At 34.9% G+C, this 15,000-nt stretch overlaps 1 protein-coding gene across 1 annotated transcript in view; it reads left to right on the forward strand.

Annotated features, from left to right (window-relative positions):
* The window catches only part of LOC106869221 (PR domain zinc finger protein 1), a 135,777-nt gene that overhangs the window by 113,525 nt on the left and 7,252 nt on the right, over positions 1 to 15,000 (forward strand). The window contains exon 4 of the mRNA XM_089356386.1: positions 9,805 to 10,084. Within this exon, the coding sequence (XP_089212512.1) occupies positions 9,805 to 10,084 (280 nt within the window). The remainder of the gene's footprint in view (positions 1 to 9,804; positions 10,085 to 15,000) is intronic.

Here is a 15,000-nt window from a genome sequence, read left to right on the forward strand (position 1 = left end):
TCATACAGAAATCTATATGACGGCTTATATTCTTGTGCAAATACTGATCATGGTGATTAAAATACACAACTGAAGCAGACATAGAACAGCCAGAGATCATGTGGTCAATTGTTTTTCTGGTTACACCACAAAAACTGCTGGAAGGATCCGCGCTATTTTAAGACTGATGGCTTGGTAATTTCTAGTCGATACATACTCATCCCGAGTTGCTATAATAAACCCCCCTTTTTCTGATTGAAGTCCAGATGCATTCAGCTTTCGATGGTCATATTTGTATCAACATCAGAACCGCTGGTTTTTGTATTCTAATCACAATTTAAAGCCTTATTTTTCCCCAGTTACATAGCTCTGAAATTCCTTTTGATTTAGCCTGTGATTTTATTTGCTTTGTTATCATAGTACGTTCGCCTGTGTCATCTAGTTGCGACTGACTTTTGATGATCTTTAATCTCGGCGATCTTTACTTTCGGTGATCTTTACTCTCGGCGATCTTTTACAAATTCATTTGCTTTTGATATTGAGTGTAGTTTCTTGGTATATTCATACCTGCAGAAAGATGCAACCATCTAGTCACTAGTGTCCAACAAGTAGGTGTCTAAACCTATGGTTACTTTCTTTACAGGAAATTTCATCTCCCTCAGTCCACGTCCTCCATCCGTTCGTTGGATGTACGTCTGTCTACATCTTCCTTTGGGTAATGCCTGTGGTATATCGTCAGATACTTTCGTATTTTCGAGTCAAGTATTCTTATTTCATTGATGATCCATTTATATTATATTAAAGCTGTAGATCACGACAGGTCAACTAAGAGATTATCATGATCATCATGATCATCATCTTTATTATTATTATTATTATTATTATTATTATTATTATTATTATTATTATTATTATTATTGGGGCGGTGAGTCAGCAGAATGGTTAGCACGCCAGGCGAGATGCTTAGCGGCATTTCGTCCATCTTCAGGTTCTGTGTTGAAATTCCGCTAAGGTCAACCTTGGGAAGATTTATCCCCTCCTCCGAATTTGCTGGCCTTATGGCAAAATTTTAAATCATCATTATTAGTGGGCGCCTGGCACCTAGAATGTCGTCTGGCACTCACAACCCTCTACCAGTACGCGCAATGGGATCGGCAGATGATGCGCTTAAGAAATTTATAGAGGATTAGTGGCGAGGAAGTGCGATGACGTTCTCGGGAAGACTCGGGCAGACTCGAGGCGCCAGTGAGAATGAACTGACTAGTTTGTTCCGGAGGACTTTCCGGTCGGGACCTACCATGGATAATTTACCGATGTATTTGGCCTGGCAGTGCTACCGGGTGGTGGTGGGGGGCGCTACCAGTTCGAGATAAACCTTACAGGCACAGATATGCTGTCAGATGGACTTATCCGAGGTGCGCGCAGAGTGACGAAACCGTTCTGCACGCCCTCGTTCAGTGTCCGGGCATTGCTGACTTGTGGAGTTATGTTGAACAGCTGCTATCATGTGTGGGTCGGATCCGTCTGTCGGCTGAGTCTGTAGTAATAATTGCATCGCCGCTTTCATTCAATCAGACAGGCGAGGCAGTTTTCCTTCGCCTGGTGGCTGTGGCAAAAGTGATTGTTTAGTGGACAAGGCTGAAAGGCATGAGGAAAGATTCATTACTCTTTAGTAAAGTTCTCATTGACTTTTTCAAGTTTCACTTGAAAAGGAAATTGAAAGTGGAGAAGAAAATGGTGTCCTCGAGTGAGTTTACTGAAAGGTGGGTGAAAGTTGAGAAAATGGCAAGAGTGGATGGTAGCCCTCTATAAGCGTAGACCTGTGAGTCAGAGAGAAGTAATTGGAGAGGGCAGTTGCTCGTAAGGTTTCTGGGAAATCTCGGACAGTGGGGTTCCTCGATTATCCCTAGAGGTATTCCTGTATCAGGAAGGTCACATCTCTATCATCCTCCTCACCTCATTTTTTACCCTTGTATGCTATGCATATGTCTCTTCTTTTCCAGTGTATACCGTGTATACTTTTTATTATTATTTCATTATTATACGTAAACCCCATGTCTCTGTATTGTACCCCTCATCCTTCGCCCTTGTGGCAAATAAAATAAATGAAATCATTATTATTATTATTACTATTCCGCCGAAGTCAACTTTGCCTTTCATCCTTTCGGGGTTACACACTCGAATTGATGTAATCGGTTAATTCCTTCCCCCAAATCTCAAGTTTGTGCCTACAGTAGAAAGGATTATTATTATTATCATTATTATTATTATTATTATTATTATTATTATTATTATTATTATTATTATTATTATTATTATTATTGAGTGAGAGAGCAGTGCATGCCATCAAAGTGACACTGGGGTAAAATATACGAAGCCCAATATACTCATCATGACTACCCGTCTGATAAGGGTACACCAGGCACATGCATCACAACCATATGTGTGCGACATGGTGATCAAGATAAAACAGCGCATGACCTCGAAGGTGGGGCCCGGTTAGAATTTTTCTCAGGTCGAGTAGCCCATCCCGCTCAAAAGGTCCCTGAATAAGGTTTGTTTAAGGATGTTGAGCAAAACACCCATGTTTCCAAAGGTGAATTATTCAAACCCCAAAGAACTCCTCTCAACACATGGCTATGATGCTCCCCCACTTATTATTATTATTATTATTATTATTATTATTATTATCATCATTATTATTATTATTATTATCATTATTATTATTATTATTTCTTCGTAACACAGTGTAGGTAAAAATGCACCGGAGTCTTTAGTCATCTGTCAAATCACAAGGACCTCAGAAAGATAATACTTTCTTTAAGATGTGCGCTGTTTCAGTTCTTGTGGACGCCAGAGAACTTCAAGGATATGGAGATGTTATTTCTAGCATAACCCGCAACCGCACAGAGGTTCTCTAGTTGGCTTGACACAGACCTGTATGTGTAAGGGCATTTAGCAGGTCAAGGAATTATGCCGTTCTTCAAACGACGACAGCTGTTCATTGTTCTTATGCTCTCTTGCACAAGTTTCAAACATCCGGCTGTAGATTTTTCAGTCATATTGCAGTTGATTTAGTAATTGACACATAGCCATGTATTTCTGCAATAGTCTCCCTTATCATGACGCTGTTGATGTCGCTATTATCGTAGTTTAAAGGCGATTAACAGAACACCTTGCATACTTGTTACATTCCGTTTTCAAATATCATTTACTCGTTACGCCCCCCCCCTCCTCCTCCTTCTCCTCCCCCCCCCCCCCTTCTCCTTTGTTTGTGTGTGTGCGTACGCGCGCGTATGTGTGTAGTAAAAATAATGACAATTTCATTGTTAAAAAGAAATTTTAGTAATATTTATCGTCTACAATGAGGTGAAAAGACGATTCGTTGCGCTTCTTTGGCCTTATCACTGATACAACACCAGTGCACTTGGTTGTAAACAATACAACTAAGATTTGAACGAAAGTGAATGCAACAGATTTTGTACGTTTTTTAAACATTAATAACCGTATTCTATTTTCAACACATTATACAGATGAGGCACTTGCCAAAGAATTAATACACAGAAACGTTGTCCACACCCGCATAAATGTATTTAAGTATATGTAGATATTAATTTATCAAGATACGTTTGTATGCGTGTAAGTATGAGCTAAGCAAACTTTGGAAAGCAAAGAATCTGATGTACGTACTTACATATACACATATGCATGTGTGTGTGTATATGTTTGTCCCCCCCCCCCAACACCACTTAACAACCGATGCTGGTGTGTTTATGTCCCCGTAACTTATCGATTCAGTAAAAGAGACCGATAGAATAAGTACTAGGCTTACAAAGAATAAGCTCTCAGGTCGATTTGCTCGACTAAAAGCGGTGCTCCAGCATGGCCAGAGTCAAATGACTGAGACAAGTAAAACAGAAAAGAGTAATATATATATATATAATATATATATATATAATATATATATATATATATATATATATATATATATATATATATATATATATATATATATATATATATATATATATATATATATATAGATACACGCATTTACATACATACATACATATATGTATCTGATTTTGTGTTAAAAAATAAAGGTATATTAAAACTGTTGTAAAACATGGGGAAGTGCACGCTCTGCATTTTGTCACAAAGTATTATTGCATATGCACTGAAATACATTCAAATTATATTCAAATTATCCTAGTATTTCCCAATTCAACTCAGAAACTAACATATCACATACGCCGACGATATATCTCACCACACAGGTGTGCCTCCGTACAGTGGTTATAGATATTAAACAGTTAATTGCAATGTATAAACTTCGTTTCGGTATTAACAATAATGATTCAACAATCGACTATATATTTGAAAATAGGCTCTGTTAACAGGAGTTAAGTTAATTACAGGATCTTGTTTTTTGACCTCCAGAATGAAAGTTAAATTTATGGGGAATTAAACTCAGAAGGGAAATCATTTTCTTTAAGCACAAGGTATTGTGTCCTACATTCAAGTGGTTTTGATTATATTCTTCCATAGGTAGGAACTAGCATTACTCTCTTATTACCTCTCGCTCTCTACCTCCATTTCCCTCTCACTCTCGCTTTCACCTCTCTCTCTCTCTCTCTCTCTATATATATATATATATATATATATATATATATATATACACATACACACAGATGTGCACACACATATATACCTATATATTTAGCCTCCGCACACACATACATATATAGTGAGAGAGAGAGTGATGCAAGAGAGAGTGAGACCGCAGGAGAGTGATAGAAGTAAGAGAGAGATGGTGAGAGAAAAAAGACAGCTTCCAAAATAAATATGAGGTCCTCCATCAATACGAACTGATTGTGTTAAAGAATATAAAATGCACACACGTTTTGCACATGAGCATTCACACAAACAAGCACGCACAGTCATGCACATGCATGCATACGAAGAAGTTACGCATCACACGCACACCTACGCATGCACATATAAGCACGCACACAAATACTTACAGCCATACAAAATACTCAGATAAAAAAAAAATCATAAAATTCTGTGTAATTTTGTCTTTTCTCCATCGGCCAATATGCCTGTCTTCTCAGCACATTTCCTATAAGATTGTTTGTCTTTCTGTCTGAGTCATAACACGCAGATCTATCTATCTTTCTATCTATCTATCTATCTGTCTGTCTATCTATCTATCTATCTATCTATCTATCTATCTATCTATCTATCTATCTATCTATCTATCTATCTATCTATCTATCTATCTATATATATATATATATATATATATATATATATATATATATATATATATATATATACCTAACTCTCTATCTATCTGTCTCTCTGTCTATCTGTCTATCTGCCTAACTATCTATCTACCTATCTATCTATCAATCTATGTGTCTATCGATCGATCGATTTATCTATCTGTCTGACTGTCTAACTACCCTTCAGTCTGTATATACACACACACACGCATACAAGCTCACTCATATATGTAGACATGTGTTTATATCATATATCATATACATAGATAAATAGATCGATAGTGAGAGATAGAGAAAGAGTAACAAGGAGAGATGTGTATATATGTGTATATGAATATGTGTATGTATGTATATATATATATATATATATATATATATATATATATACATACTTGCATGCATACATAATACATACATCATACTCATACAAAAAGAAACTAAGAGACAAGGAGACAGATATCATTATAGTATGTCAGTCGGAAATATTTGAGTTAGATGGAGACTCTATGAATGTGAATGCTGCCAGACCAACAAATGCCAGCCCTTCTGTTTGCTTGTATAAGTAACTATGTGTAAAAATTTCCCAACGGTATATGACTGATTGCTTCTTTCAAGCAATCATATATGAATATCTTTTGTTATTTCTAGCTATGAAGTTCAGATAGCATTCTGTTTATAAATAACACTCATTTATTTACATCATTCATAAATATCACCGTCTTGAAAGCCTTGCAACGTGTAACAATTCTTATTAACTTCATCAAATGAGGCTTGCCGTCGGTTAAATGGCCGACACCAATTGACATTGCTTATCATTTCTTTCTTGATGACGATTCAACTCTATCATGCAGAATGAAAAAGAAGCTATCAAGGTGTATGTATGTATGTATGCATGCATGTATGTATGTATGTATGTATGTACGTATGCATGTGTGTATTTGTGATTATGTTCTAATAATAATACAGTATATTTTTATAAATATATCTAAAACTACATATCTATGTATATTATACAAACATATGCACATGTATGTGCATATATATATATATATATATATATAGATAGATAGATAGATTTACATAGATATATACATGTATATATATGTATATACATATATATTTATATTTATGTACACATGTATATATTTATGTATATATGTACGTATGTATGTATCTATCTATAAATATATATTGTGTGTGTAAACATATTTTATATATATTATATGTATTATGTGTGTGTGTGTGTGTGTGTCATGAATATAAAGAAATTGACATACGCACACATATATAAGAAAGACACATACGTGCGTGCATGTGTGTGTGTGCATGCGTGTGTGTATGTGTGTTCGGGCATCCGTGTGTGTGTGTATGTGTGTGTGTGTGTGTGTGTGTGTGTGTGTGTGTGTGTGTGCGTGTGTATTTGTCAAAGTGCATGCCTTGATAATCGCGAGATCCTTATTTCAATTCCCAGGCCGGGCGATGTGTTATGTTCTTGCGCAAAACACTTCATTTCCCGATCACTTCGACACTTTGTATGTGGCGAAGGAAGTAAGCTAATGTAGAACACAAACATTTGATCACTATAAACAAATCATCCTTGCAAATTGTGCAACAAGAAGCGACAGTAAAGTTCATCATGCATGTATGTATGTATGTATGCATGCATGCATGTATGTATGTATGTACCTATGTATGTATGTATGTATGTATGTATGTATGTACCTATGTATCTATGTATAAGGTCTCATTTCATCATTTCAAGATGCTCTATTCGACTCTTCTGAAATATGTAGCAGTCCAGTGACGGTGTAGTTTTTATCCATTCCAACTGCCACATCATTGATGTTCTCCTCGGTCAAAACACCTTAAGAAAATTAGCTGAAACATTACGCACGCACGCACACGCGCACACACACACAGATACAGCCATAATATACTACCAAGTATATTGAAAGTTTATAAGTCAATACTGCGCCCTTCATTTGTGTATTAGTAGTGTGATTCGATCATTTTCAAGTAATCTCTATAGACATTGTATAGAATTTAGAGCCAGAATTGAAAGTTAAGAATGCATCTATGTAAACAATGTGATCATAATTTTTTGTGCTGTTTCTAAATTCTATACCCGTATGCGTACAGAAAATTTAATAACTTTCCGTTCTGGCTCTAAATTCTATGGAATATCTATAGAGAGAATAATTAAAAGTTATATATATTTATAATGGTACGTTTCTCACAATGCACTAATCTAGCCATTACAGCAAAGTTCTGATTAATGTTTCACTTGAAATGGAAATTTATATATGCATGAACAATTACTGTATGGCATCCAACCAATATATATTTCTGTGGGTGTGAAGACCAAAAAACGAGGTGTCTTCACATCTCTTTAAAGTTGCACAGCGACTGCAGAAATTTATGTTTATTGGAATTTATTAAAATAACCTAATAGATCTTTAACATTTACGTAAACACACACACGCATACAAACACACAGACATACACACACACACATATAAACATATATACATATATGTATTGTTATGTTTCGAGATGGTCATTTTTTTCATGCCAAATAAACACATGCACTATGTATTCGTTCTTCACTCATTTATTATTATTCATCTTATGTCCATTATCTGGAAATCTTTCGTCACACATCTGTGACCTCTTCAGCAACTCTTCAATCCCACGTCTCTCTTGTTCTGTTTATTCACGGGACTAAATAAAATAGGAGGAGACGTATTAGATAGAAGAGTCACTGAAGAAGTCGCAGATGTGTGACGAAAGATTTCCAGACAATTGACATAAAATAAAATATGAACAATAACCATCCTGAAATATAACAACTTCTGTTTCAACTCACGATATATATATATATATATATATATATATATATATATATATATATATATATATATATATAAAGAGTAAACACCCGCTTCAGTCATGAATGACCATGTTATTGCCACCTAGAAAGTTACTGTCCAAGGCACAAGTCCGAGCAAGGTTGTTTATGGAAGACCAGCGTACCAGTCTCCCCGTTCCACGCCACCGATGTTATCCAAGAGAAAAGCAGCAGCTGATGCTGCTTGGCACCAGTGGAGTCGCAACTCATTCCTACAGCTGAGTGAACTGGTGTAACGTGAAATAAAGTGTCTTGTTCAGGAACACAACACACAGCTCGATCCGGGAATCGAACTCACGACCTCATGATTGTGAGCCCGTCGTTCTAACCACTTAGCCATGCACTAACATATATGTGCATATGTGTATGTATATATATGTATGTATATTATACACATATATACAGAAGAGAGAGAGAGAGAGAGAGAGAGAGAGAGAGAGAGAGAGAGAGAGAGAGAGAGAGAGAGAGAGAGAGAGAGAGAGAGAGAATAAAATTCTTGTATATTGTAACAATGTATAGTATAATGTTCGCTGTAGCATACACATACTCAAACACGAGATTTACATTTCATACATGGATGCGCACCTCGTATCACCAACCCTGACATAGGCACTCTGGCACACACTGGCACACCGGCACACACTGGCACACCGGCACACACAAATACGCTCTCTCAAAATCACTCCAACAATTTCCTGTTAAGTTTTGTTTTATTTATTTATTTATTTATTTATTTATTTATTTATTTATCTATTTATTCAGCTTAATTTCTTTAAATCAATTTCGTTTCATTTGATGTGCTGATTACAACGGTTAACGCATAAATCAGGTGTTTAATTAAGGACAAGATACTAATTGTTAAGTTTAATAAGTACACGGCTAAATCTGAAAATATTTCAATATTTACAAATAAAGTACGTTTAATCGGCTTGAACACTGATCGTCATTAGATAGCTCATTAATAGAGGTGCACATAAATATACATCAAGAAAAATGTATGCATCAGTGACTCAATGGATAAACGATTACGCGTCTTTGTTGATAAATACATTTCCTTGATTAAGTTCAATTGCATAACTACGTAAAATGCCGATTTGCTTGTCTCAACTCTTGCCGTGCTGAGAAGTCAAAAGAAGGATGAAACAGCGCTATACATATCTACGAGCAAGTAGAAAGTTTATGAACTTTTATAACAGGCAGAAAAAAAAATTAGATGTTATACTTTGCACACCTTCTTTACTCTTTGATATATATTCCAAACTTTCAAATCTGCTACAACTTACCTTCATCTATTGGAGATTGTCTCCCTTTTGATAGCTGACCAACAGGAGCATACCACACATTTGCACTTCTGTTTAAATATCAAGAAATTATCTACTACATAACGAGTGGAAATCAAGCCGAGCGAAATGTAGAGTAGATGTAAATGTTACAAAAAATTTCCTCCCTAATGATGAGGTTCAGTTCGAAAACTTTTTTAATTATAAACAACACATCTGGAATACTTATACAAAATATATTTAAAAATTTGAGCCGATTATGACATAACGAACAAACTAAATGTTGCTATGTCCTAATATATTATTGATTTTTTAAAATATTTTCTATTTTCTGATTTTTAATTCTTAGATATACAAACATGGCGTCCAGCAATCAGTCGATGTAAGCCGTGAATCTCACAGTAACTGGATGCGTTACGTGAACTTCGCCTTCAGTACGCGTCAACAGAATTTGGTAGCTTGCCAGATCGGTACTGACATTTATTTCTATACAATCAAGACGGTTCCTCCTGATACCGAACTACTGGTATGGTTCTGTGAAGACTATGGAGAGCGGATACATCGAAGTATGTGTTCTTCATTGATGATCCGTGGCCACTATCAGCATGAAACGACAACTATTCTATCAGGTAAACTTTAAGTCGTACCGCTTTCACACACACACACACATACACACACATATCAATGAGTCTACACTTCAACATATACTGATTATTGAATAATTCCTTAAAACAATTTTACTTCACATATATAACAAATTACATTAAGGAAGACAGGAATATAGTAGTCTTTCGCTATATCGCGGTTCACATATCGCTGTTTGTTATTTAAGCTTACGTCGATTCCTCTGTGGTGTTGTTCTGCATTTATAATAAGATAAGTATATGCAAATCATGAAAATTCTAAAACAAAAATATTTAGTATAGTACTGTTTCTACTTCACGAATTTTCACCTATCGCGTGGGGTGGGTGTGGGTTGGACCGTAACACTTTCGATAGTCGAGGGATTACAGTACTGTGTATATTTCTCGCTCACAAAAACCTCCGACATATTTATATATGCCTCAAGCAACTGGAATTTAATAAACTGATACACCAGTGAGTTAGATTATAAAACTAATCAATTTAGTTTTGTTTAGCTAGAGACGGAGTTCAAATCAGTTAGTGCCAAATGCAGGCAAATTTCGAACATGGGTTCTCATTCCTAAGGCATTTTTAGATGTTATTATTATTATTGTTGTTGTTCAGGTCACTACCTGGGGTCGAACTCGGAATCTTGGGGTTAGTAGCCCATGCTCTTAACCACTACGCCATATGCCCATGGGCAATTACGGAGTGAATTTTAGGACTTATAAATCTAATATTCTCCTATCCTTCCTTAATACCGGTTCCCTTATGCTATTCATATCTGCGTTCGGCCTGCTTAGGAGGTTGTTGTGCCCAGGCAGTGACCTGAATAATAATAATAATAATAATAATAATAATAATAATAATAATAATAATAATAATAATAACATCGAAAAATACCTTAGAAATTTCCCCCAAGACACCTGATAAAGGCTGGAAGGTATATCAGCTGAAACGTTGTGTTAGCAACAATCAAGATGAGGACAAATATCCGTCAAATGTAAATAATGTAAACAATAGAGGAGAGTTTGAAATTTTTTGTGGGAGAGGACAAGTCGATCACATCGACTCCAATGTTTTACTGGTACTTAATTTATCGCCCCCTCCCCCCCGCCCCACAAGGATAAAAGACAAAGTCGACCTAGGAGGAATTTGAAGTCAGAACATAGCGATGCGCGAAATATCGCTAAGCATTTCGTCCAGCGAGCTGACAATTCTGCCAGTTCGCCGCCTTGGAGAACTAGGTAATTATATCGGCAATAATTAATTTAACAAATCACAAGCATACATACCCGTATAAATATTTCTGTGTGCACGTTTACTTGCATGCATGCATTCATGCATGTATGTATGTATGTATGTATGTATGTATGTATGTATGGTTCCGGACATATTAGGATACACACACATATATATGTACACATACATACGTACATGCATATATACATACATACATATACACACACTCAAACACACGTACACACACACGCGCATATTTCTATATATTCTTTCATTCTTTTACTTGTTTCAATGGTCGAAATCTAACCATTGTGGGATATTTCCATGAAAATTTTTATTCATATCAACTCCAGTATTCTTTTTTAAGTCTAGTATTGTTTTATTGGTAGGTATTTGTCGAACCGCTACGTTTTGGGATATAAACGAGGAACCCCGGTTTTTAAGCACTTTCGGCGAAAGGACATGGTGATAAATATATGCACAAGCACAAATACAAATGCATATGCGATAAGATTCACACAGTTTCCTTCTATCTAATTGGGCAGCTTTGTCTATAGTAGAAACACGCTCAAAATGTCACGCTGGATTAACAAACCTGAAAGCACAAGGTTACAAATCGGAAGTTTTAACAAGATATCCATGCCTGCCTGAACCTATATATATATATATATATATATATATATATATATATATATATATATATATATATACACATGCATACACACACACAGATATATACATACATACAGAGAGAGAGAGATACATGTCCAAACACATATACATACACACGCGCACAGCCAAAAATCATAAAGTAATAGAGTTATTGCTGATTTTAAAGTATGCTACAAATATATATGTATATCTATATCTCTACATATGGAAATATGAAAATTGTTATCATAATTTGTCGATTATTTCAATTATAAACATTATATGCTCGCAGTAATTAATAAAGACCAACTGCAGTTAAAACGTGGATGTAAGGAGAGATACATTTATGCATATGTTTTGCAAGATTCCTAATGTGAAATCGTGTGTTGAAACAGAGATTGTTATATTTCTGAATGGTGATTTGATTTTTGTCTTTTGTCTTCAGATTTATTATTATACTTATTTTAGTGTCCGTTGTCTGAAATCTTTCATCACACATCGTGTGACGTCTTCATCCACTCTCCAGTCCATGTTCTCCTTCTTTCCTGTATACATTGCGTGTAATTAACTGGCAAAAAAAAACAATACAATCCCAAAATATAATACTGTATGCAGAGATACCTACTTGTAAAGTAAAAGGGGTTATTAGTTTGTGATGTAACGGAGGAGTAGCAAAAAGGGACAAGAACGCAAAACATCCAGACAGTTAGGTGATACAAGAAAGGGACAACAAAACATGCAGATAGATGATACAAAGAGAACAAGGACAGGTCATTCGGAGTTTTCTTTTATCAGTGAAGTTCCAGAAAACTCCGAATGACCTGTCCCTGTTTTCTTTGTATCGTCTATCTGGATGTTTTGCGCTCTTGTCCCATTTTGCATTATTTATATATATATATATATATATATATATATATATAGCGGCGTACGTACACTTTGATCTCTTACATGTAAGTATACACTTATATATATGTATATATATATATATATATATATATATATATATATATATATATATATATATATATATACACACACACACACACACACATATATATATACATATATATATATATATATATATATATATATATATATATATATATATATATATATATATATATATATATATATATATAGAAAAGGTTAAGGAGGGTATTGGATTTAACCAAACCCAAGGATACAGGGAATACCGAGTAAGTGATGTATACCGGCTAGTTTTATAAAATATATTTCTAACTTTACCATTGTTCTCTTTATCTTTCTCTCTCTCTCTCTCTCTCTCTCTCTCTCTGTATATATATATATATATATATATATATATATATATATATATATATATATTGTATATGTATGTATTAGTACATGCTTATCAGATCCAAAGCAACACACCACCTATGACTTTCGAAATCATTTTTTCACGCTCAGAATTGCTGAAACATGGAATAAACTACCCGCATCAGTTGTTAGCTGTTGAGACACTACATCCTTCAAACCTTCCATGCTTCCTGGAAGCTGTAGTGCACCTGAGCACAAAAGTTTCCTTCATTATAGCATTATGTATATAGGCATACCTCAACTTCCGTCGTTTCGAGCTGCATCTTTTTTTCAAATTTAGGTCGTTTTGAAAAGACATTATGAGTAAGATATTAAACCTAACTTCACCCAATGTACGTTGGTCTTTCCAATTATGTTTAAAAGTATGAAAAATCATAAAAATAAATGGAGAAAATAATACTTAAACCGATACTGAAGTGAAAAATAAAATAAAATACGGATAAAAATATGTACAAGATATTTATTAAAATAGATATAAGTTAATAAACTTCTGTGTGTGGGTGTGCATGTGTATGTTACGACGTTTTGGAAGCAATTACCAACGTAAGTTGAGGTACACTTGATTTAAAACACTCTTCAAATGTGTTAGGGATTCACTTATATTCTGGTTCCTCAGCTAATGATAGAATTTTACTCTTGTATTTTTTTTTCTAAATAATAGAAATTGTGACCGCGTCTTTTTTAAAGACTTTTTCGAAGAAAAACACGGATTAAAAATTCTATTGAAGATGATACTAGAAATATGACTTAATTTTAATGAGTTTTAAAGCCCGCTAATAATGGTGATTGTATTTTTAAAAAATGATAAAGTTGGATTGAGATCAAATCTGGCGGTGATGAGGAACCGGCCTGGGTGCCATTTCTAGCATATGAATATGCTCACATTCTCTCTCTCTCAGACTCTCTCTCTCTCTCTCTCTCTCTCTCTCTCGTGCTCGCTAAAGTTATCTCTTTCTTGAACACGTTTCACACAACCATTCACATAAGTAGTTACGCACAGCAGACGAAATGATAGTTATGAATTGATAAGCATGAGTGTACGTGTGTATGTGTGTATTTCTGTGTTTGTGTGTGCGTGTGTGCATGTCTGCACGCGCTTGCACGTGCATGTGTTTGATATATATATATATATACGTACACATGCACATACGAGTACATATATAAGTATACGTGTATATGTGCGTGCGTGTGCTTCTGTTGTGTGTGTGCCTTTGTGTGTGTGTCTGTCTGTGCGCGTACGCAATGGCGCTGGCTGCATTACGCCTGGCGATGGACAGACCAGTCCGCGACGTGTTCTAACGAGAGTTAAAAGCCATAACTTTCCCTGAAAGTTTTTCACTAATCCCACTTTAAAGCATTTCTGACTTGTAGAATAGCAGAACCAGTCATGATCCCTAAGGGGTTGACCTAACGGAGGATTAAGCCAGTTCTGCACAATCTCCTTCACCATGCCGCATCGTACAAACACATACGCAAGTACGCAGATTGCTCTCACACATCCACACTACAAATGTCTGTACATATAAGTGTGTGTGTATATTATATATATATATATATATATATATAAATATATATATATATATATATATATATATATAAATATATATATATATATATATATATATATATATGTATATATATATATATATATATATATATATATATATATATATATATATATATATATATA

This window comes from Octopus bimaculoides, chromosome 8, assembly GCF_046866305.1.
Source record: "Octopus bimaculoides isolate indiv1 chromosome 8, ASM4686630v1, whole genome shotgun sequence".
Lineage (NCBI taxonomy): Eukaryota > Metazoa > Mollusca > Cephalopoda > Octopoda > Octopodidae > Octopus > Octopus bimaculoides.